Source organism: Notamacropus eugenii, chromosome 2, assembly GCF_028372415.1.
Source record: "Notamacropus eugenii isolate mMacEug1 chromosome 2, mMacEug1.pri_v2, whole genome shotgun sequence".
Taxonomy (NCBI): Eukaryota; Metazoa; Chordata; class Mammalia; order Diprotodontia; family Macropodidae; genus Notamacropus; species Notamacropus eugenii.
Window position 1 is genome coordinate 257,634,794 of NC_092873.1, and position 22,053 is coordinate 257,656,846.

The 22,053-nt window shown below is 32.9% G+C and overlaps 1 protein-coding gene across 11 annotated transcripts in view; it reads left to right on the forward strand.

Moving 5' to 3' along the window:
- QKI (QKI, KH domain containing RNA binding) overlaps positions 1-22,053 on the forward strand; it is a 211,124-nt gene that overhangs the window by 171,711 nt on the left and 17,360 nt on the right. For 2 of the 11 annotated variants that reach the window (XM_072637722.1, XM_072637715.1), the window contains 4 exons: positions 2,959-3,046; positions 4,401-4,697; positions 7,651-7,725; positions 11,674-17,856. In XM_072637722.1, the coding sequence (XP_072493823.1) occupies positions 2,959-3,046; positions 4,401-4,697; positions 7,651-7,725; positions 11,674-11,690 (477 nt within the window). In that variant the 3' untranslated portion in view covers positions 11,691-17,856. The other 9 variants (XM_072637721.1, XM_072637712.1, XM_072637714.1 and 6 more) reach the window with 8 other exon arrangements.

A 22,053-nucleotide genomic window follows, 5' to 3' on the forward strand; every position in this document is an offset into this window, starting at 1 on the left:
TGATCCCATACAGTATAATTCCTTGATTCCCTCTTGGTCCATTTAGCCACACATGAATAGAAGGTAATTGGTTAGAAGTAATCCAAGGTGGGGTTAGCATGACTTGTTTAACAACAGGATAAAGAAAGGGTGGAGGAGGATGATTGTCAAGTTGGAGTGATTCACCAATGGGTTGAGATTGGAAAGAGTTAAAAGTATAGGGAGCGTAGAAGTTATGACCTGGAAAAGAACTAAAGGATAGAAGGAATTGAGGCGGGCTACTATGAGGATGAAGATCAGTGTTAAACATCAAAAGACACAGGAAAAGAGAGAAATAACAAAAAAAAATTTTGATTATAGAACAAGGAAGTGAAGTTGATACCAAGGTAAAAGATATGAACATATATGTGAGAAGCTGAGTTAGAGTAGGGCTGTCATGTAAATTTAGTGGATTGAGAGATTTGGATTAGATTTATTTTTACAGTGGTTTCATTATAATGAAGCAGGTAATAACATTTCACTTAACTTATTAAAGCATTTTTTAAAAGTAGTGGGTTTTTTTGTTTTGTTTTGGTTTTTTTTTTTTGTTTTTTGTTTTTTGTTTTTTTTTACTGTTTCTACAACAAAGCTTTTAAATATTGTACATTAATGGAGACTAATCCCATGTTAACTTGAGGCATAACCTCATCAAGTTAAGTGAAAGGTGCTTTTTTTATCTAATAAAGATTCTATGATAAGATTGAATTCTTGAGAATAGACAACAGAGTACTGTTGTAGGAAAAAAGACCCAGTTGATTTTTTAAATAACAGTAAAGCATTCCAACAGAAAATAGAAAACCAGCCTAGATATCACGAACCCTATAGAACCTTTGTTAGAATTAGTTGGTAAAACATACACTGAACATTATGTTTATGACAGTCTTTTCTCACTTTTTGTCCCTTCTTCTAGCCTACCAGATAAAAGTAGTGGATAATTTTAATATGACATATAATGGATTTTATTTTCCAATAGTATTCATGCACAAGAAAGGTCTGGTATATATATTCTCTCTGGTTCTCTTCAATCCCTTACCTGAATTAAGAAGAACAAATAATATTTTTTAATATGTTTTTATATTTTGTTGCTTCAAATTATACTCTACAGATAATGAGTCCTTGGTATTAGGGGATAGCTAGATTATACTCCCAAGTATTTCTACTTGGTGCCTTATTGCATCCCATCTTTAAGGAGAAATAGAGAACAGCCTTCACGACAGATGAGAGAGGGAACATTCACCTTGAATCTACTTCTTGAGTTTGACTTGTTCAATTAGGTCCCTGAACCTGGATTGATTAGCCATTATGGCATATAGTTTTAAGATTTGCTTGAAATTTTGGAGGCTCAAAAAGTATAATCTTTCATTATATAATTAGGATTTTTCCTAAACTTTCATGTCATTGAGTCTATAAATACTCAAGAATTATTAAGTAAAATTTGGAGGCAAGAAGGACTTGAGTTCAAGTCCTGCCTAAAGCATTACCTAGCTTTGTGACACTGGGCAATTTATTTAGCAACTCTGTTTGCTTCACTTTTCTCATTTGCAAAAATGAAGATAATAATAGCACTTCCTTCCCAAGATTGTTGTGAGATCACATGAAATAATGTAAGTAGTGTTTTGCAAAGCTTTAAAGTGCTAAATAAATGAATGCTACTCATTATTATTATATAAGTATTATTCAATAAGTATTCTACTATGTGTAAAATGGGTATTTTAGGAAATGTAAAGATTATTGACATAATCTCTGACCTAAGAATAATCTAGTGGGGGGAGGAAGGGAGAGGGGAAATAGAATTCAGTATACCTTGTGGTATAAGAAAGGTTAAAAACACCACAACCACAGAAATTTTGTGACCTTAACCAAGTCATGTCACCTCTGGCCTTTGTGCTCATCCATAAAGTGTGAGTAGTTTGGATTCCATGATCTAAAGTTCCTTCTAGGTCTAAGTCTATATATAAGTCTCATTATGACTTGCTGCTGAGGGGAACAGGGAATAATATGCAAAAAGGACATTGACATGTGTTTTGGGTGCCTCAAGTAGTCTAACTCGATTGGCCTATAGTAAGAGTATAAATGGGTAGAAAGTCTGGAAAGCTAAGTTGGGTTGAGGGTATGAAGGATTTTGAATTCTTGGTTTTATTTGGAAGGTAGTGTGGATTCCTCGAGTGTTTTAAAGCAGAATAGTAAGAGAAACAGGTCTTTGTTTTAGAAAAATTATTCTGGTAGTGCTATGGGAAATAGATTAGAAGGGAGAGAGACTTGGGTCTGGAACATCCATTACAAAAGCTATTTTAGTAGTTCTCAGAAGAGGTAATGAACTAAGGTGGTGGCAGGGCAGATGCAAGAGGAATGCAGCAACAGGAAAGAAAAGAATGATGATGCATTTAACAAATGATTGGGGGTGGGGAGGAGTATTTCAGTGAAACCAAAAATTAAATATTTCTCTTTTATTTGGGTAAACTTGAAGCCTTTGATAAGCAAATTGAATTTTGATTTCTGATATTTATAGACATTCAACTGGGCCTTTTTATTAAGCAAATGAAAGCAAAAAATGTTTATCACAACATTTTAATTTCTTTCTATAGGTTGGAATTGATCATTCTTTTTCTGAGTCTCTTGATAATATTTGCCTTTGTACATATAGACTAAAATGATGCCAAAGAAAATAACACTGTATGTGAGTTTAATGTTGTCATTTATCTCATCAAAGTAAATCTTTAAAAAAGAACATTAAGAAATTGAACTTTGCTGTAGTGTAGAGGATCTACTTCTTTTGTATTAGTACGCATTTGTTCTAAACCCCTGGTATCCAGTAGAACACAGCATATCTTTATTGACAATCAATGTTTATCTGTCAAAAGTGTATTCACAAATTATTCTAATGAACTAAATGCTCTATTTTTAAATAATAAATGCTTTTTTTATTTTTCACCTATGTAGGCAGAAGGAGAAGACAGCCTTAAGAAGATGCAGCTGATGGAACTTGCAATTCTGAATGGCACCTACAGAGATGCCAACATTAAATCACGTAAGGATTAGACTAGCCCAGTATAATAGCTGTTTCTGCTGTTTTTGTCAACAAACCTTTCTCCTTTTAGCAGGAGTACATATGAACATAACGATCTATTGAAGTAATTGTGCACTTGGTATAGAGTCAACACTACTATTTTTAATCCTTTCACAAATTAAGGACATTCTATTTGCATTATTATGCCAACATGCCTTCAGTTATGGTGTTTTCGAATATATTTTTGTTGCTTTCCTCGTAAGTTCAAGCTCTAAACTTGAATTCCTACTTCATAAATAAGTACCAATTTGACTTTAATTTATAAACCATGCATACACATATGCACACATACATGTATATGCACACGTAATGTATTTCCAACTTCATAGATAATAAATTTTGTCTAAATGATGCTATCTATATGTTAAATTCTTTCCTGTCATCTTGCTTGCATGTTTTCTGTTCAATCTTTTTTTTGGCTATTTCATGTAAGAGCTCACAGAGATGAGTGGTGTGATACCTTTTCATTCACATTTTCCTTTTTATGTCTTTGAGCATGTTATAAGAATATTTAATTTTCATTTGAAAATGATCATCGAATTTCATAGTGATGGTATGTGGTATATAGGCTAAGTATATACACAAATAGGAGTTTTATGGTTTCATATGACAAAACAAAAGAGCTAAAAAAATCTATTAAACGAGTATAATGTAGTCTGAAAGTAACTGTGGTTTACAGAAAAATTTACTTGAATTTACCTCTGAAAGGGTTAGAATAATATTAATAGAAGTACAATAAGGATATATTTTAGATTACTTCTCCAAAGAAGTAGTCAGCTATTGCAACTGCTAGAAATTCTATCTACTGAGAGCTTGGCTTACTTCAGCCTGAAGAAAGCCAGTCTTTCTCCAAGTTGAATCCTAGGCTGATATTTAAAAATACTTACACATAACTGTATTTCTATAAGTTCTTAATTACAAGATATTTTTCACATTATAGATATGTAATAGTGTTTCCTTTTGCCCTCCTGCATGCATCTTAGTCTCATGAAGTCTTTAAAAACATAGGTAAATTAAAAATATGTGAACTAAAAAGAAGCTTTTGTGCTCTATAACCTGTTAGTCTAGCTTACTTTTTTTGATGGCTTTTTTATTTTTGCATGTTTACTCTTAATCTCACTGGGAAAGGGTAAGCTATTTGTGCATTTGATTGGTGTGCTTTGGCACTTTGTGTGATCAGCGCATGTACTAATGATTTCCTTTTATTTTTCTTCCTTCCTGCTTTTTTCCTTTCTTTTCCCCATTCCCCTTCATTCTTTCCATATTTTGTACTGCTGTCTCTATACTTCCTTCTAAATTTCTTTGCTTACTGTAGCAGCCCTTGCCTTTTCTCTTGCAGCAACAGCCCAGGCTCCAAGGATTATTACTGGGCCTGCGCCTGTTCTCCCACCAGCTGCCCTGCGTACTCCTACGCCAGCTGGCCCTACCATAATGCCTTTGATCAGACAAATACAGACCGCTGTCATGCCAAACGGAACTCCTCATCCAACTGCTGCAATAGTTCCTCCAGGACCTGAGGCTGGTTTAATTTACACACCCTACGAGTACCCTTACACACTGGCACCAGCTACGTCAATCCTTGAGTATCCTATTGAACCTAGTGGTGTATTAGGTAAGTTTCTCTCCTGAATTGATTAGCTTAGCTCTGGATCATTTTACAAAAGATTATATTCCATTATTTCCCAACGTGTAACTTTGAAAATATTAATAACAGGTTAAATGAAGATTTCATTAAAAGCTTCCATTTCAAAAGAGCATTTACTGTGTTTTCAGCTCTATCCAATTTAAGTTCTGCTTTTTGGATAATTATAGTATAATTTTTCAAAATTGCTCTCTATATTTGATTTAAACTGATCACATCATATGCATTTTGAACAAATTTTAGAATTGCTATTTTTTTCCTTAAAGTTTGTTACATTACATATCATTTCCTTTGGAAATTTTTATGTAGTTTTGTAAACCATTTATAAAATGAAAATCTTTTGTAATATATTTTATCTTAAATTTATTTTTTAACATTTTAAAGAAGAATGATCGGATAATTATCAGAAATTCTGTTCTTCTAAAAGATCCATAGATTTCTCTTTTTTTTTTTTGTATGAAGTCCTTGCCAACACTGAAAAGTAAATGCTACTTTTAATTGCTGTAGTACTATATAGAACTGAGTAAAAGCTATGTCCGTAACCCCTGAATGACACTTCTAAACAAAAATAAAAATTGTATTAATTACACTTGGTTAAAAACTGCAAGACGTGAAACAAAAAGTGATGTGCTCAGAGACATTACTGATACCTTTTTTTTATAGAGTGGATTGAAATGCCAGTCATGCCTGATATTTCAGCCCATTGACTTGCTGGATGAAGGACTAGAATACAGCAGCTGTTATAGCACGACCAGTCAATGTGGAACAAACTCTTTGAATGCAACCCTTTTGTTTTACCAAACAGAATCTGAATAATATTTCATTGTGTTTTTTTTTCCCTTTTCCTTTTTGAATTGTATATGACCATGGTGCTGCATGCCTGCTGTTGATTTACAGGAAACTGATCTTAAAAAATTTTTTTCAGCATTAGTATTGATAACAAAATTCTGAAAGTCTCTAATGATCACTGAAAACTCAGATTCAGTCATTAGCTTGTTAAGACAAATTTATTGCTAAATATGTGAAGACAAGATGCTCTGTATGTTATCTGTGTGTACGTGCACAAATGTGCCTTTTATTTCAGAAATTTTTTTTATTGTATGTATGTTTTCAATTCATTACTAAATTATTGTATAAAATAACTGCTCAGAATCACACCACAGCACTGTTCATAAGAGGCTTATTTCTACTGCACATTTCTTGAAGCATTTTTAAAATAACCTATAACATTTAACCCTTTTAAAGTTTTCTTTTATTAATATCTTGTCCTGTAATCCCATGCATGTTCTTTTCTACCCAGAACTCCTCTCTGCTGGCACCCACAGCATCTGTTAATTAAAAAAAAAAAAATCTTTGCTCATGTGGGCTTTCCTGCAGGAGTGTAGCTCTTAGACACCCACTTTGTCCTAGCAGTTAAGAAAGATAGACATGATTAGTTCATGTAGAATTTACTTTCATGTGACTAGGTCATCTAAAGTAAAGAAATTATAACAAAACATTTTACTGCTTAGAAATAGCAAAGAACAGTGTAGTAAATACTGTGTCTGAATTTAGAGCAAATTGCACAGTGTTCTTTTGGAAAGGTTATTTGGGGGCGGGGATAGGAGTTTGGGGTTGGTTGTTTTGGTTGTTTTCATTGTAAGCAAAACTTAAACCAATTGTTTACTTTGTTAAAAGGTGTTCTCACCTGATTGGCGTACATCCAGTAAATAAGAGTAAGGATTCAATAAAAACATTAAATGAAAACTTAAATATAAGTTAATTTGAAATTACTTGTTTTCGATCATACTTTGCCATCTAAGCAGTAAAACTTATTGGAGAGAAACAGTAAACTTTTAAAAATACTGCTCAGTTTTAACCCATATGCACACAGATAACATGCATGTATATCAATTTTCACATTAAAATACTTTAAAAGTAAGCAGTGCCCTTCAAAACAGATGCAGACATGTGTGTTGGTGGTAGTGAGGAGATTGGTAGTAGCATCACATCAGATCTTCATTGATGACTAATTTTTAATTCCCTTCCTTTTATCTTTAGGTATGGCTTTCCCAACGAAAGGCTAAGAAATTCAAGAACGGTCTTAACTGAACCCTCATCAGATCTGAATTTAACAAATGCTTAGTTTCAGCAGCCTTGGAGGAAAAAAAAAAAGCTTAGCCTAGCAGTCAGTGACTTACTTGCACTTTTTGCACATAGATATAAAATAAAATCATGCTAATTAATTTGGTTTAGTCTGTACTATGAAAAAGTAGCTGTAATTTATAAAGGAGTGTATAGTAGTAAACTGACTGCTAAGTGTTCTATACTGTTTGCTTTACTAATCACCTAATTCATTGCAGTTCATACTTATTGACTCAGAAGTTTAAAACCACAATCTGTAGGCTTTAAGAATTGCTTTTAAACTTTTCTAAGTGGTAGTAACTGGAAGTGGTCTTAAGGTTAGCAAATAATTGTCAGTATTAAATATGGCATTATTTAATTAGTCCTGCTCCAAGAAAGGCACTTCAGTGAATATGTGACTAGTAAAGCTTAAATATGCTTGGGTCTAATAGATTTCATGAAATACTGTAATTTGGGAATCATAAGTGAATGGATAAAACAGGTTAAGGCCAGAATGTTTGAAATGAATGCAATATTAGTATACACAGATATATTCTACATATTATGATTAAGTTTTTAAAACTACTGTGCCTTAACTTGTTTCTTTCTTTCCTGAAATGAATTTTTGTAGTAAATGAACATCCATTTTGATAAACCTGCTGTTAATGTTTGTTTTTGGGTTGTGGGGGTTTTTTTGGTTGTTTTGTAGTTTTGTTTTTGTTCTTGGGTTGTTTTTTTTGTGATGTTTTGTGTTTTACCTTTTTTTTTTTTTTTTAATGAATGTCTTCTAACTTTGTCTTGGTAATTGCAATTTAACTAGGTGCGGTGGCTACTAAAGTTCGAAGGCACGATATGCGTGTCCATCCTTACCAAAGGATTGTGACCGCAGACCGAGGTTAGTTTAGTTATGCAGTTCTTGTGTATAAGAAATGGGTTGGGTATACATGAAATTTGCAACGCCATGCCAGAGAAGTGTAATTATAGGTGTTTTTTTTTTCTGTGCACTTCTGCTTTCCCCACAAATCTAAATACATTTGTAATTTTAAAGACATTTTTATAGTTGTTTTGGCTCCTCCCATCTTTAAACATACTGAATCATGTAGGACTGTCTGATGTGAAATGGTTTATAATATCCAGCAATACATAAATGAATCATCCTTAGTTTTTAACATTTTGATACACACACACTCCAATTTTTTTTTTTTAATCCACATTTAATTGAGTCAAGTATCTGTGTGGTGTTGCAAAATAAAATGGATGGATGGGTGCTTTAATGATGGAGAGGTAAAGGATCTTGATTCCTTCCAAGTACTTCTGGAGAAAACTGAAGATTTAGTTTTCATTTCCTTTTTTAATAAAAATATTCGAGCCACTGCATAACCATGAGGAAGTAGTTTTTAAGTACCTAACTGAAGTCAGCAAAATAAGGACTGTGAAGATTACTACGTAAGGTAGTTGGATTTATATGAATCAGTAAAAGCAGTTTTCTTTTACTTTTTCATTCTCTTGCTAAAATGGATCCTTTTACATCTATCATTTGCTGCTAAAATACATTATCTGAAGGTAAAATAACTTTTGAAGTTCTGCAGTGAAAATAGATCTAGTTATTTGGATATCCCTGTTGACTAAACTTTGGAGAATAAGTCTTCATTTTTCTCCTTTTCACCATTATAATTTGCCACCTATAGGTACCCTTGAACCCTTGCATAAATTGTAAAGTTGATTGAGAAGTGTTGTTTTCGGTTTATTGACATTGGATTACTTTTCTGAAGTTTTCTCTCTGCAAAATAAGATCCCCAAACAAAATAACAAAATATTTTCTTCAGGCTTCTCTAATGGGGCACATTTGCTGCCTTACAATTCAGTTAGTCAGAAGTCTTTCTTATCAGTGGCAAACAGGGACAAGGGCCTACACTTCAACTTTGTTTTCTGTGAACTTATGAAGACCTACCTGCCTTACATGGTCACCATCCATTCTGTGATGTATTCCACTAACTTGGACAGAGCCATTGTCCTTACCAGAATAGTATGATTTTCCAAAGATAAATGGTAAAAATATTTATTTAACCTCTTATACTTTAAAGGGCCTTGTATACAAGTTACACATAATCATTTCATAAGAGAAATGCAGCAAGATCTCAGTAGTGAACTGACCATCCATGAATATAACTAGAGGCCATTTTCTATAAAGTGTGTAATAATTTTAAAAACCACGCACACATTTCTGCTTACATCAAAACAAAGCCTTCTTGGTAAAACAGTGTGACCTTTATTTTTCTCTTCAACGAAAATAGATAGTTTGGCTATTTTGGAGCTTTATTCTTATTGTTAGAAAACGTTTCATGTAGGATATAAAATGTTTTTAAAATAATTTTTCAACTGTAAGAACACTATTTCTATGTATGCTTCAGTTTTTTTTTCCTTGTACTTGTGTTTTAAAACAGTACTGGCATACATGATATTCCTGAACCTTGAAGTGGTTAATGAACAGATTAAAGGAAAATTACAATGTTATTTGGGAATTGTCAACACATTCCATGTATAGCTGTTTTGTAATTATGTATGTGTTGATTAGTTTTGTTACTGATTTAATTCAAAATGCAATGTCAGCAAACCGAAATACTAATATTTAATAGCAATACTTGTACACCACTGTTGTGTCACTATAAACATGTCAGTCATTGGGTCTAAGGATTATATCTAAAATAACTCAAATTATTTTGTGATACTACTGTACACTGGGTATTTGGGGTTTTTTTTGGGGGGGCGTCTTTTGTTTTTAATTCAATGTATAGGTTTAGAGGTAGTTATAAGCATTACATAAAATGCAAAGAAACTCAGCCCCTGGACACGTCAAACTGTGTTATCCTTTATAAGTATGCCGTTTTGAATTGGTGGAGGTTTGACTAGTACAATTTTACTAAGAATAAGACCCAACTATAAATAAAACAAACCTGAATTTGATTCCTGTAACAAGCTGACTGACTTTTAATTGTAAGGAATTGTAAATGGTTTTGCACACTTGATAAACCTGTGTGTACTGTAGAAGGCCAGGGACTTGGCAGAGGATGTATCCCAGGTGTACTGGTATCATGAATTGGTAGCTTGTTTTGGTTATATACTCCAAAAAAAATAATACCAAGAACTTTTCTGATGTTTTTACAGAAAATCTTCACTTAATTTATATAAAATAATACCATATAATCAAAATTTTAATCTGTATCAAGAAATGCTTTAAAATTCTGTATTTCTAGAATCTCTGTAAAGTGGTAAAATTGTGCCACATTAAATATTTATTTTTTGTTATTGTTCTTGGAACAGCCGTTTTTAATTTAAACAATCCCAATTTACAGAATTCTGAAGAATTTCAGGGAAGATGTGGTCACATTGAAGTTAGTGTAACAATTTTAATGTTTATAAATTGTATCCTAAATGGTAGACCATAGAAACCATTTTAATTATATGAAGGTAAATCAGCCCATTATTTAAGTCATTTAAACTTATCTGTGAACATTATACCTACTGGATTTCATTTTATGAAACGGCACAGATCTGACTTTGCACTGAAGATATTTCTCACTTTCATCTCCTCTGCCGAAGTCATAATGGCAACAGTACAAAATACTCTATCAAACCTCAGAATTTGTTAGATTTTAATTAAGCTGTTGAATAAGTCTTAAAAAAAAATCATACTACTGTTAAAGTGGACCAAGTTTGTTGAAGCAGAATGTGATAGAGGATGATTAAGGAAGGAAGAGCTCAAGGACATTGGGAATGATAACTTTTCCACTTGAGAATTTTTTATGTTTTACTGTAATTTTGTTTTTGTTTTGTTATTTTGCAAAAGAAAATAGTATTTACAGGTGGCTTCTTTTAAAATATAAAAATATAAAGCAGGAATGTATATGAAATGTCAGATTCTATTGTATTTGCAGAGTATTAGCTTTGAAATTGAATAAAGAGAGCTGTTTGTAGTTTTAAAATGCCATATTAGTATCAATTAGAAATTTCCTCTATTTTTTGATGTATCTAGAGCTTTTTAAGTATAGAATTTAAAATGGCAGGACTTTACAGTGTTTACATGCAAGTGCATTTTATAAGTGTTCTATATGTGTAAAATAGTATTTTCAACTGGAAAGTACTGGCTTGAGCACAAGGCTTGGCCTTTTCCTGGTTCCCATGATGATGCCTACACTGCTAGACTACAGTTTAGTACTGCTTTGTATCATGAGGCCAAGAATTTCCATGTTGTTTGTAAATAGAATAATTGAAAAGCAATAAAAATTTTATTGAACAAAAGAAACCTTGTTTGGCCCAGAGTTTATGTTTAAAATGTTTATAGAAATTTTAAATTCTTTAAATTCATTTCTTTTAACCACCAGTTATTAATAATCACATCCATCATTAATAGTCGCTTTAATGCTTGCACTTGGGAAAGTACTAATGCTTAATAGCAGTCAGACACTGATAACTGCACTGACTGTTTCAAAATTCTTTTACCAAGTTCCGAAACCTATTCATTGTTTTTGTTTTTCAATTTCCTTCATTGACTGCTACTAACCATTAGTTGTTAGTTGTATTTATTTCTATTTTCTCTTGTTAACCAGTTTTGTGGGAGTGGGCTCTTTTTCACATGTTCAAATCATGATATAAGATGGTCATGATTTTATTGCATTCTGTAGATGGTGTCAATCAGTTTGTCAGAATTAAACATGCTTGTTTTTTTTTTTAATTAGTTGTGATTAGTTTTTCATGTTGTCATTAAGCCGTCACTAGCTGAAACTAATCTCTTCTCTATCTTTTCTTTCTTTTTTTGTTTTGTTTTTTGTTTCTAACCACCCAGCCGCCACCGGCAACTAACCTATGACCTTCTGACCTCTGAACTCTTCACCCAATGATGACCTGACCATGCCTGCCTGCTGATCAGTTAACTGGTAATCGCCTTTGCTTGCCTGTCATCAGTGCAGCGAGCTGAGGCACTTGTCCGTTCGTCTTACCATCTAACCAAACAAAAGACAAAGAAATTGTTGTCCTCCAACTCCGCTTTTTTCCCCCCTGTTTGGGTGAAAGTGGTTCTAGAACCTGCACTGAATAGTAGTAAAGCAATAAGGTCCAATCCATCCCTCAGCACTGATCATCCTTTAGCGTTCCGCCCTAAACGAACGGTAAGAAGGCCTCTCTTAAGAAATGGAGACAGATGGCCCTTAACTACTCGATGACAGAGGCAGTTACTGTGAGAGACTTCTAGGAATCCTTTTCTTCTCATAGGGAAGTCAAAGCGCGCTCTCTCTCTCTCTCTCTCTCTCTCTCTCTCTCTCTCTCTCTCTCCCTCTCTCTCTCTCTGAATGTACTGTGCGATGATGCATCATGCATGAACCTTTGGTCAGGGATGTCATTGGTGAAGGGATTTCAAAAAGTATTCAAAATTTGACCTGCTGTTTAGCCACTACAGTGCCCTCAAAGGGCAGAAGTTGCAGCCTTTTTTTATATTGCCTGCCAAATTTGATGTAGTCAAAGAAAGTGTGCCATGAAAGAAAAATTAACAAGGAATTTTGAAAACTAATGCAAAGAACAAAACTGCAACACTGTTTTTTAAAAAAGAAAAAAAAAATCTGAGTTAAAATTACCGAGCCTGTATTTTACACCTCCTTAAAAGATTACATGAGAACAAGGTACATGCATTATGTGTCACATTACTGGGCAAACTGTTCAAATATTTTTTTTAAACCTCCCTGTATAGAAAAATCATTAAGGATGTAAAAGCCATGCTTGCCTATTTGCTGTATACATGTAATGAAATTGTAGATAAAGTGTAGTGCATTGAAACAAATGAACAAAAAAAGTAGATACTTTTACTATACAAGGGTGCTGGTGCAGAAAAAAAATATATATTTTTGGAAATGTAGCATTTTATACTTTCAAGTGTTATAAAAAAAAGAAAAAAAGAACAAAGAAACCCTTTATTTCATTAAATGATTTTTTCTGGTGGTTGTCAAGAAACAAAAGACCAAAAGAGCCTTTTTGTCTTTCTTTTTTATTTTTTAAGTATTGGAATAAGTCTAAAGAAAAGAAAGTGCCTTATTTTCCTTCATGGTCATTTAGTCAAGTGTCTCGTAAAATCAACTCCTCCCTCTGATAACAAGTGAATGCATGCTGCTCCGCCCAGTGTGTGAGTAGGGGGGGGGGGGAAGACACATGAGTTGATGGTTTGGATTAGAAGATATTTGCTATGTTACCTTGATGCAATTTGCCAAATCTGATACTGTGAAAAAAAAATTTGATAACTTTTCTATCTTATGCCAGACTGCTCATTCATTTTTAGAACATTTTCATTCTTTTAAAATCATAAGTACTTTTGTTTCATGCACTTGCTCAACTCAAACCCAAAGGATCTGAGACAAAAACTGTGTTATTCTCTTTCTCACTATCAGATTTAAAAAAGTAAATAGAATGCTGTTTTGTTTTAAGGGGATGAGTTACATTCTTTTTCACTGAAATAGTAGTGACCTATAGAAGACTTCGCTAATTTCACAAAATAAAGCTTTGTGAATTTTACCAATTTTTAGCCCAAAAGTTACTTAAAACTTATACAAAATTTTATAGAAACTTCTACCTGCCATGTCAGATAATTTCTATAACTTTTTCATTAGTTCTAACTTCCTTTGCTTTTGACTTTTAAAAGAATGTTAGAAATTAGCATTAATTTGCATATAAAGGCTCAACTATGTATCCGTTTAAGCTTCCATAATACATGTGAAGTTCAAACAGTTGGCCTTGTGTAATAGTTGAAGCAATTTGTGCACAAAGCTGATTTCTAAATACTTGCATGATTATTCATTTTTTTTTTTAACAACTCAGTACCAGACATGGCAAATTATCAAGTGACATTGTGTTCCCCAACTTATCAACTCATTCCCTCTTACATACCTTCACAGCTTTGAAGTCAAAGGTCAGCAGTAAAGCTCAGTAAGCACCTGCATGGTGACCTCATCCATCACCTTGTCTCACTTGGAAATGGTTTTCAGTTTATTTACTATGCAATAGACATTCATCCCTTATATTCACCTAGCTTTTGTTTAATGTGCCACTGCTTTGTCTTCCTGTTACATATGCAATATTTTGATTTCTTTACAATATATGCTGTGCCATTTTGATTTTTATTTTGGTTGGTTGAATAAACTCGCGACACTCAAAACATCTGAGGAGAGATTTGCTAAAATGATACCAGTATTTGTTCCAGTTTCATCTCAACCATGATAAACCTGGACATTTTAGATGTTTATCAAAGGTCTTTTATTGGGAAGAAAGTAAGTGTATGAAATACATGTGTGACATTTATGAGTAACGTTTGCTCTAAACAAACTTTTGAAAACTTAGTTGACAAAATTTTGGATCAACTAAAAAGAAGCATGACTTTTGAAATCTCTGAATGCCTTGGTTCTCAGTATTATCATTCTTTATTGAATTTATTTCTTATTAAAATATGTAGTTTTAAGACTTTTTTTCTGACAGTATTATGTAATTTTTTTTAGAGTGGGTAGATGGGAGTGTCGCTTGTATGCTACCGTACAGCTGACATGTATTTTGTCTATTCTTTATTATCTTAGTAGTTTCATGCTATGTATGTATCATAACCAACCTATTGCCTATGAGAAACATGTAAGATAATGTATTTACAGCCATTGTTACAAGTTTATAATGTATTTTTCTATCTTGTTTTATATGTATGTTATATAACATTCAAAAAAATTTTTTTCCTGATTGAGAAAAGGATACAAAATGCAAAACCCACAATTTTGATAACTGAAAATTGCCAATTGTTTTGCAGTACTTTATTATATTGAGAGTGTTGTCTTTCTTGGGCTTTTAGTTAGCTACTGAATGAATACATTAGACACATTCGGGTTTTAGTTGGGATTTTACATAGCTTGCATTTTAATTCTTTGGTTCTTTGCTGTTTCTATTAACCCATAGCATTATTTTAATAAATGTTATAATACCAACCTACTAACTCTGGACTATGTCTGTTTATTAACCTATACATGTTTAATTAAAATCAATAAACGAATAAAGACGGAAGAATGTAAAGTCTTGAGTTACTGGACTAACCCTGAAGAACGTGACCACAGATAACACAGCGTGACTTGTTTTTTTATGTTGTTTGTCAGCTGACAATTCTGCACACTACTGTTAAGTTGGCTTTGGTTATTCTGGCCTTTTCCCTTGGGGGTAGATGCCAGTAGAGATGGGAACAAAGGAGTATCTACTGGAGGCATTCTTCTTGTAGAATCTTGCCACTTGCCTTTCAGCATCTGCATTACTAATTCCACACTTTCTTATTTTTCCTCCTCCAAAATAATCACTGTCCGCTCACAGCGAAAGAGCAAAGAAGCTCATTGTGATGATATATACCAAGAGAAACCAGTTTGATTCTTTGTTGAACCATTTCCTCTAGCTTTTCTGTAAGGAGCAGGTAATTGTTAAGGTCTACACTAAAAGCAAAGAATCTGGTTATTTCTTAGAATTTTCCTAATACTTGTAAAAAAGTTGATTTGATATTTTTCCTTTGTAAAGTTTATGCATTAGCTCAGGGGACTACAACCTAAGTAAAGCCAAAGGTTAGCTTGATTGTTTCTCATGAGGTGATTGACAGATATATAAAAACAGCAAACAATCTTTTGGACACCACCATTGGTGTTACCTCATATTTTCTTTCCCTTCCATGTCCGTCCCTTGCCCCCCAACAACCCTTTAGATAATTTTTAAAACATGGAATTGAAGTGGGGGGAGAACTAGCACTTGTAAGTTGCATTTGGTGAATTGTCCATGTACAGATTTTAGGAATTGTAAGAATTATAGCTACTTTAACTTTTATCCAAGTTACAGTCTCATTAAAGTCAATTAGATTTACGCACATAAAATTATCAGTTACATTCAGTGAGACCACTGTTTAACCATAGAGTTTTTATGTGCATCATTTTATTTCACAGATTTTGGTTGCTTTCCTTTTCTGTGAAAACATTGTATCTTTTTAGATGATAAAATTCTAAAGGTGAATAATTGCATTTGTAAAAGCAGATTTATTTCTGCGGTTGTAATCCATTAACCTTCCAAGTTCTAAACAGGATTTTTTTTTTGCCTGGGGGAGTTTGGGGGAAGTATTTAGGGAGTAGTTGGTAGCCTAGATTGATGGACTAGATAGGCTGTGTCTCTATGGTTAAAACAGCCTATTGGATCAGTTAACATCTGAGTTCTTTAATGAAACAGATTTAAATGGTTATATTTTATATTAATTATAAAAGATGCATTCATTAATTCATTGGTATTTTTCCTTTTTAACTGGTTGTAAAACACGGTTCTAATTTGCTGCTGTTTATAAAAGATCTTAATGTCCTTTTCATCCCGTACACATTGTTTCTGGAAGTTTAGTTGTAGAACTTGATTTACAAGTTAACTTTCTGGGGTAGTACCTTGTCACATACTTTGAAGGGTTTCCATGAACTTAATATATGCATACTCTGGAACCCCCTCATGCAGTCTCATCTCACCTTCAGCTAATGGTACTTAAGATCTAATTACTGTGATCGAGCTGGTTTATAGGTACAGCAGCAATGATTCCTTATGGCTGAGTTTTGCTGTTCCTTGTTGGCAAGAGATTGTCATATTGCCAAAAATCTCAACTTTCAAGGTGAAATTCTGGCAGCATTTGTTGTAAACCTTTTTGTGGGGGAAGCTCTAATGGGCATTTAAAAAAAAAATGAAACATTTTCTAAATCTCATTTTTAAAAATTCAGTTTAGGATAGTAGTAGAATGTTATAGTATGCAAAACTGACAATTTGAGATAAAATAAATGGTAATAAAAACATTAGTTATCAGTTTGACAAGTGAGGTGGAACCTCAGAACTTTCAGCTAAGAACCTTATTATGCTTAATTAGAAATGAATTTTTGTTTTTTCTTATGATAGACAAATGTCAGGAAATATGTAAAGTGACTATATTCATATAAACTACAGTATAGCAACTTCACTTATAGTAGTTTTAAAGATATGTAATTTAAACTATCTGTGCATGAAACCAAAATTTGTGTACATACTATTTATAGTCAATTTTTAAATAGTTTGTTAGTATTTTAGTAGAACAATGTATACTTAGTGTTTCACATTAAAGACAGTAAGCTTTCAGTAACCTGCCCTATAAACTTTTTGGATTGTTTGGTAGAGTGTTTTATCAAATGTCTTTCTCAGCATATATGTAGCCAACTTTGAGGGATCACATATAATATGCTAATTTTCTCTTACAAAATTCTCTCTTTAACAAAAACTTTTATTTTGAAATGGAAATTTTCTTAACTTGATATAATTAATTCTGTATAACACCATGGAACAATTTTTAAAACATTCCTATGGTGCACACATTTAAACATTTTAACTAGCATGCTTCTTTTTGATGTCAAAAAGGCCTGTTATCAAGATAGTATTATTGTTCACAAAACCATGTACATACTTGGTACTCAATGCTGAATCAAACTGGTTAACCTAAGCACAGTGCTCTCTTTTCTGTTTCTACTGCACTAATTGCCAGTGAAAGTTTTCACTAAAAATCGGTGGGTGGTAAGTGCAGCAGTTTTCTCAGTTCCTCATTGCTGACTGTTCTTCTGTGGAAAAAAATCAACTCCCAGGGCAAAAGTTAACTTACACCTAAAAAGTGCTACAAGTAATTATTTCATATTACCAAATATATTTTATGATCTGTGTCATAGCAACTTATGTGAAACATTTAGAGTTTTGTTTATGGAAAATGTATATGGTGGTGGGAAATGAATATTCCCAATACACATGTGAATGGAGAGTAATATATGATATGGCTGTACCTAATGATGTGCAATAAACCAACTGGAACAGGTGCATGTGCTTTATCCTCAAAAGCTGGTTGCAGCTAAAATGCTGCAGTTAGTTTTATTTACTGAAAAAATAATTTTTAATGTATCTGAATGTCAGAATAAAGATTGCACATTTTAACTTTTAATTTGCATTAATGCTTTTAGCAATACTTGAAAGAGAACTTAGTTCCGAGATCTTAGAACTCAGTATTAACAGAAAGAATTACTGTAATCTTTGCTGTGATTTCAGTGACTAGAAAAGGAAATGAGTAAATAAACACTACAAATGGCTTAAGTTGAACTTGTTCACCCACAGGAGTACGATTGTTTTGAATCCTTTGTTAAAGAAATCTAGATATAGCTTTTCCTGCAAGGAAGAAGCAGATTGTACCTTGGTCTCTTAAGTAGTATAAATGGTGAACTTAATAGCACCATTATCCAGCTCAAGCCTTAAAGACAATTAACGTGAAAAAGGGGAGAAAAGGGGATACTATTTAGTGATTTTTACAGGGTGGAGAGAGGAGAGGCAAGAGCTCCGCTTTGCCATGTAAGTTTCCAAACAGGCTTTCTTTTAGTATTTAATTTCTATTTTAATTTACCAAACAGTTTTCTTTGTTGTTTTTTTAGGTACTGTCTCCCTCCCATTATTTACTACTCACATAACATTTGATCCATGTTTTCTTTTACTCATTATCATGGTCATTATTCTTCATGACAGATATGATTGTAGGAGAGCTCTAACCCTCTTTACTATTGATAGCAGATAATGTGAAGCCAGGCTTTTAACATTTGGATTACCACGGAAAAACATCACAATTTTTAAAAAATTTAATAAAATGAAATAATGTGCCATCCTGACTGATAGGAATTATACTTAAATTTAAAAGTTTGTCTGAATTTTTCTTCCTAAAATACATTTTTATAATTAACTTTTTGTGATCTGGCAAGCAAGCTAGTTGAAAAACTACAGATTAAACTATTTCAAATTTTAATACCTGGACACTTAAAAATTATTTAAAAGGTGACCCAAAATTTAAAAATAAAATACTAAGAGTAATGGAGTTTCCTTCAAACATTTTTATGAAAATATTATCTTAATTAAAATTAAGCCTATTTGAGCTAAAATTACAACTTTTATAAAGTGATGCAACATATCTAGCTGTATATATACATCCTTAGAAAAAAACCTTAACTTTTATTTCATAAATTTAGGGACTGGATATTTTAAAATAAAACTAATGAAACTTACTCTCTCACATGGATTCTTTAGTTGGTGGTTAAAAAAATTGAGTGAGGATAATAATGTATCAGTCTGAATAAACAACTATAAAAATAATTTAAATTGCTGTTGCAAAATTTTAATTCTATTAATGTAATGTGCATACAAAAGAAGCTTTATCTTGTTGATGCATCTTGTAGAAACAAAACTCATTTTTTGTTGGAGTAAAATTCAAAACTCAATTTTTCCCATAGTGCTTGGTAATCAAACACACCATTTTTGTGGTATATCTTTTAATAACTTTTGCACAGGCTTTTTCTAATGTCTGAAATGCTCTGTGCTTCTCCCTCCTTACCTCTGCCTCTTAAGAATTTTTTCTTCCTGATTCACATTTCCTTCGCCTACTAACCTTCTCCAAAATTACAATGTATTTGTTTCATATGTACTTTATATGTACCTGTTGTCTTTCTCTGATAGAATGTGAGCTCCCTGAGGTCAGAGACTTCTATTTTCTCAGTCTCTAGTACCTAGGATGATACCTGGGCACATGTTAGGTGAATGATAAATGCTTGTCAATTGATATACTTGAATGTCACTTCCTATCTGCCTTTCAGATTTCTCAAGGCATGTTATCTGGATCTCTCTTCGATTCATCATCCCCATTCTTGACAGTTTCAAGCGTTTTGGTAGGAGAGCCTTAATCACATATTTTTATATCTCCATTACCTAGCACTCTGCTTTGTCCATAGTAAAAGACATTTCAATATTTGTTTACTTGGACAAAATGGTGTTTTTGTGAGCTGAAAGACTTAAGTGAAGGACAGAGAGCATATTAAGCATAGATTATAAACCATGTAAAGGATCAGAGTAAGGAGTGGAATTAAGTATTTAACTGCTTACTATGCTTCTAATGCTTTGGAAGCATGGTAGAAGAAAGGAAATTTGAAAATGAAAGTATTTTAGGACAACAGGAATCCTTAGGTAATAATTGGTCCAAGCTATTTATTTACCAGTGAGAAAATCGATTGCCAGAGAGGTGAGATGATTTGTCCAAATCAAAGTTAAGATCCAGGACTCAGGTTTCTTCTATTTCTGTTGCACCACAATTTTTGGTCCCTGCCATCAAGAAGTTGACCACCTTACTGGACATAATACACATAAGTGAAATAGTACAGAATTATTAACTTTATCATTCAGCCATATAAGAAGGCAGGATTTGGAAAGCAATGTAGATCTATTGAAGTGAGAAACAGAACTAGACTTTGAAGAAAAGATAATATTTGAATAAGGGGATGCAAGTTGCAAGAGGGAAGGCATTTTTTTTACCGATCATTGAAGAATCCTCAGAGTGTTAAAAACACAGAGACCAGAAAAATAAGCAAAATACTTCTGTTGGCGAGGGAGAGCCAGACTTTGAAGGGAAAGCTAAACAGATTTTCCTGAGAAGATGGGATGACCTTTGAAGCCTTTCTAACATCTTCACTGCTTAATACACCATCATGGTACTCAAATGTTTAAGGAGTCATAAGAAACACTTGGAGGCAATGGCAAAAGAAAGTAGTTATTTAATATTAGTTGACATAGACCACCCATGTATTTCCATGATACGTTTAGATAGGAGCCCAAAGCATGAGTAAGTAGCCATTGAACCAAAATTAGGGAGTACAAAAACCGTTCATGGGAAACTCCCATTGTATATAAATTCCCACACTTCAAAACTGCAAATTTCCTATTAAGACTCCTTAACCTGTGCTGTGGGGAGAGGAGAGGGAAATGAAAAATAGGTGTAATACAAAGTAGTCTAAGTTAAAACACTTGGATTTCACACTAGCTTATATTTCTGAGTGCTTTGCATGGCTAATCCTTATATTAATTGTGTGTTCTTGTGGGAACATAAGAGTGCTGTTGAAAGTGGTACATGCTGTGAGATGGAGCCATATACCAACTTTCTGAGAATTTGAAAATGAATTCAACATTGTGACCTATTTTGGCTTATTTCCACCCAACAAGCATTGTCTGCTATGGTGTTCTAGGGATACAAAGACCTTGTTCTTGATTCATTATAATTTTTAACAAAGTTGAATTCAAACTTAGACTGTGGAGGTCTCTGAGCATTACCATCAGTTGTTCTTAACTTCTGTTAACAATGGAGAACCACTGATGCCTTTGGAGAAACAGCTTATAAAAGCCATTGTCAAGGCAGTTACTTGGGCAGCACTGAAAGATGTATTGAAGAGAGGTATAAGAAATGCAAGACCAGTTAGAGTATATGCCACCACTTTTAATGTTTCTTAAAGATCCTGAAAAATTTATCATTCAGGTTCACTTTTTTTCTGATTATCAAGTTTTAAACCCAAATGATTAGAAAGATGGTAATGTCATCATTAATAAGAAAGTATTTTTGAATGGATAGGTTTGGAGTGAAATACTGTAAAAATTGAAGCATCAATGTTTTATAGTCATGTTTCCAGCAGTATTTGATCTGTCCAACTGCTTTTCCTAATGTCATTTATGTCTTTTCCATTTTCTCACATGGTATAGTGAGTGCTGAGATATTAAGTCCAGATATGGGAATTACACTTCCTCTATAATGCAAAATGATCATAGAAAGGTTGTAGAAATCTTTCTTATTTACATTTGTTGCTCTCCCAGTCTCATCTATAAATGCCTTCAACAGGATCTGGCTTATTTAAGTTTTTTGTCCCTCCGTTTTCATTTTATTTTTTTCCTTTTATGGCTTTTTACTATTTTGTGAAACAATACCACAACTTTTTTTTTTTAACCAGTCTCCTTTATATTTTGTAAATAAGCCTGTAATCTAGCTGAACTGTCTTGCTTTTGGTTTCTTTGTGATGTTCTCATTGGCTAATTTGTCAAAAGGAAAAAAAAATTCTCTGAAGTGTCAGTGTCTTTAATCTATATAATAGGCTTTAGTCAAGAGCTTTTATTTAAACAGTCTACTTTTTATGATTTGTTAGTACATAGTATCTCTCCATATTTACCATTTATTCTAACTTAACACTGATTTTGAACTTTTCTTCTACCAATTGATGGTCTGACTGTCATTAAGAAGTCATTTTTATTTTATGAGTCTCAGTAATTAAAGAATTCACGTGGGTGCCAA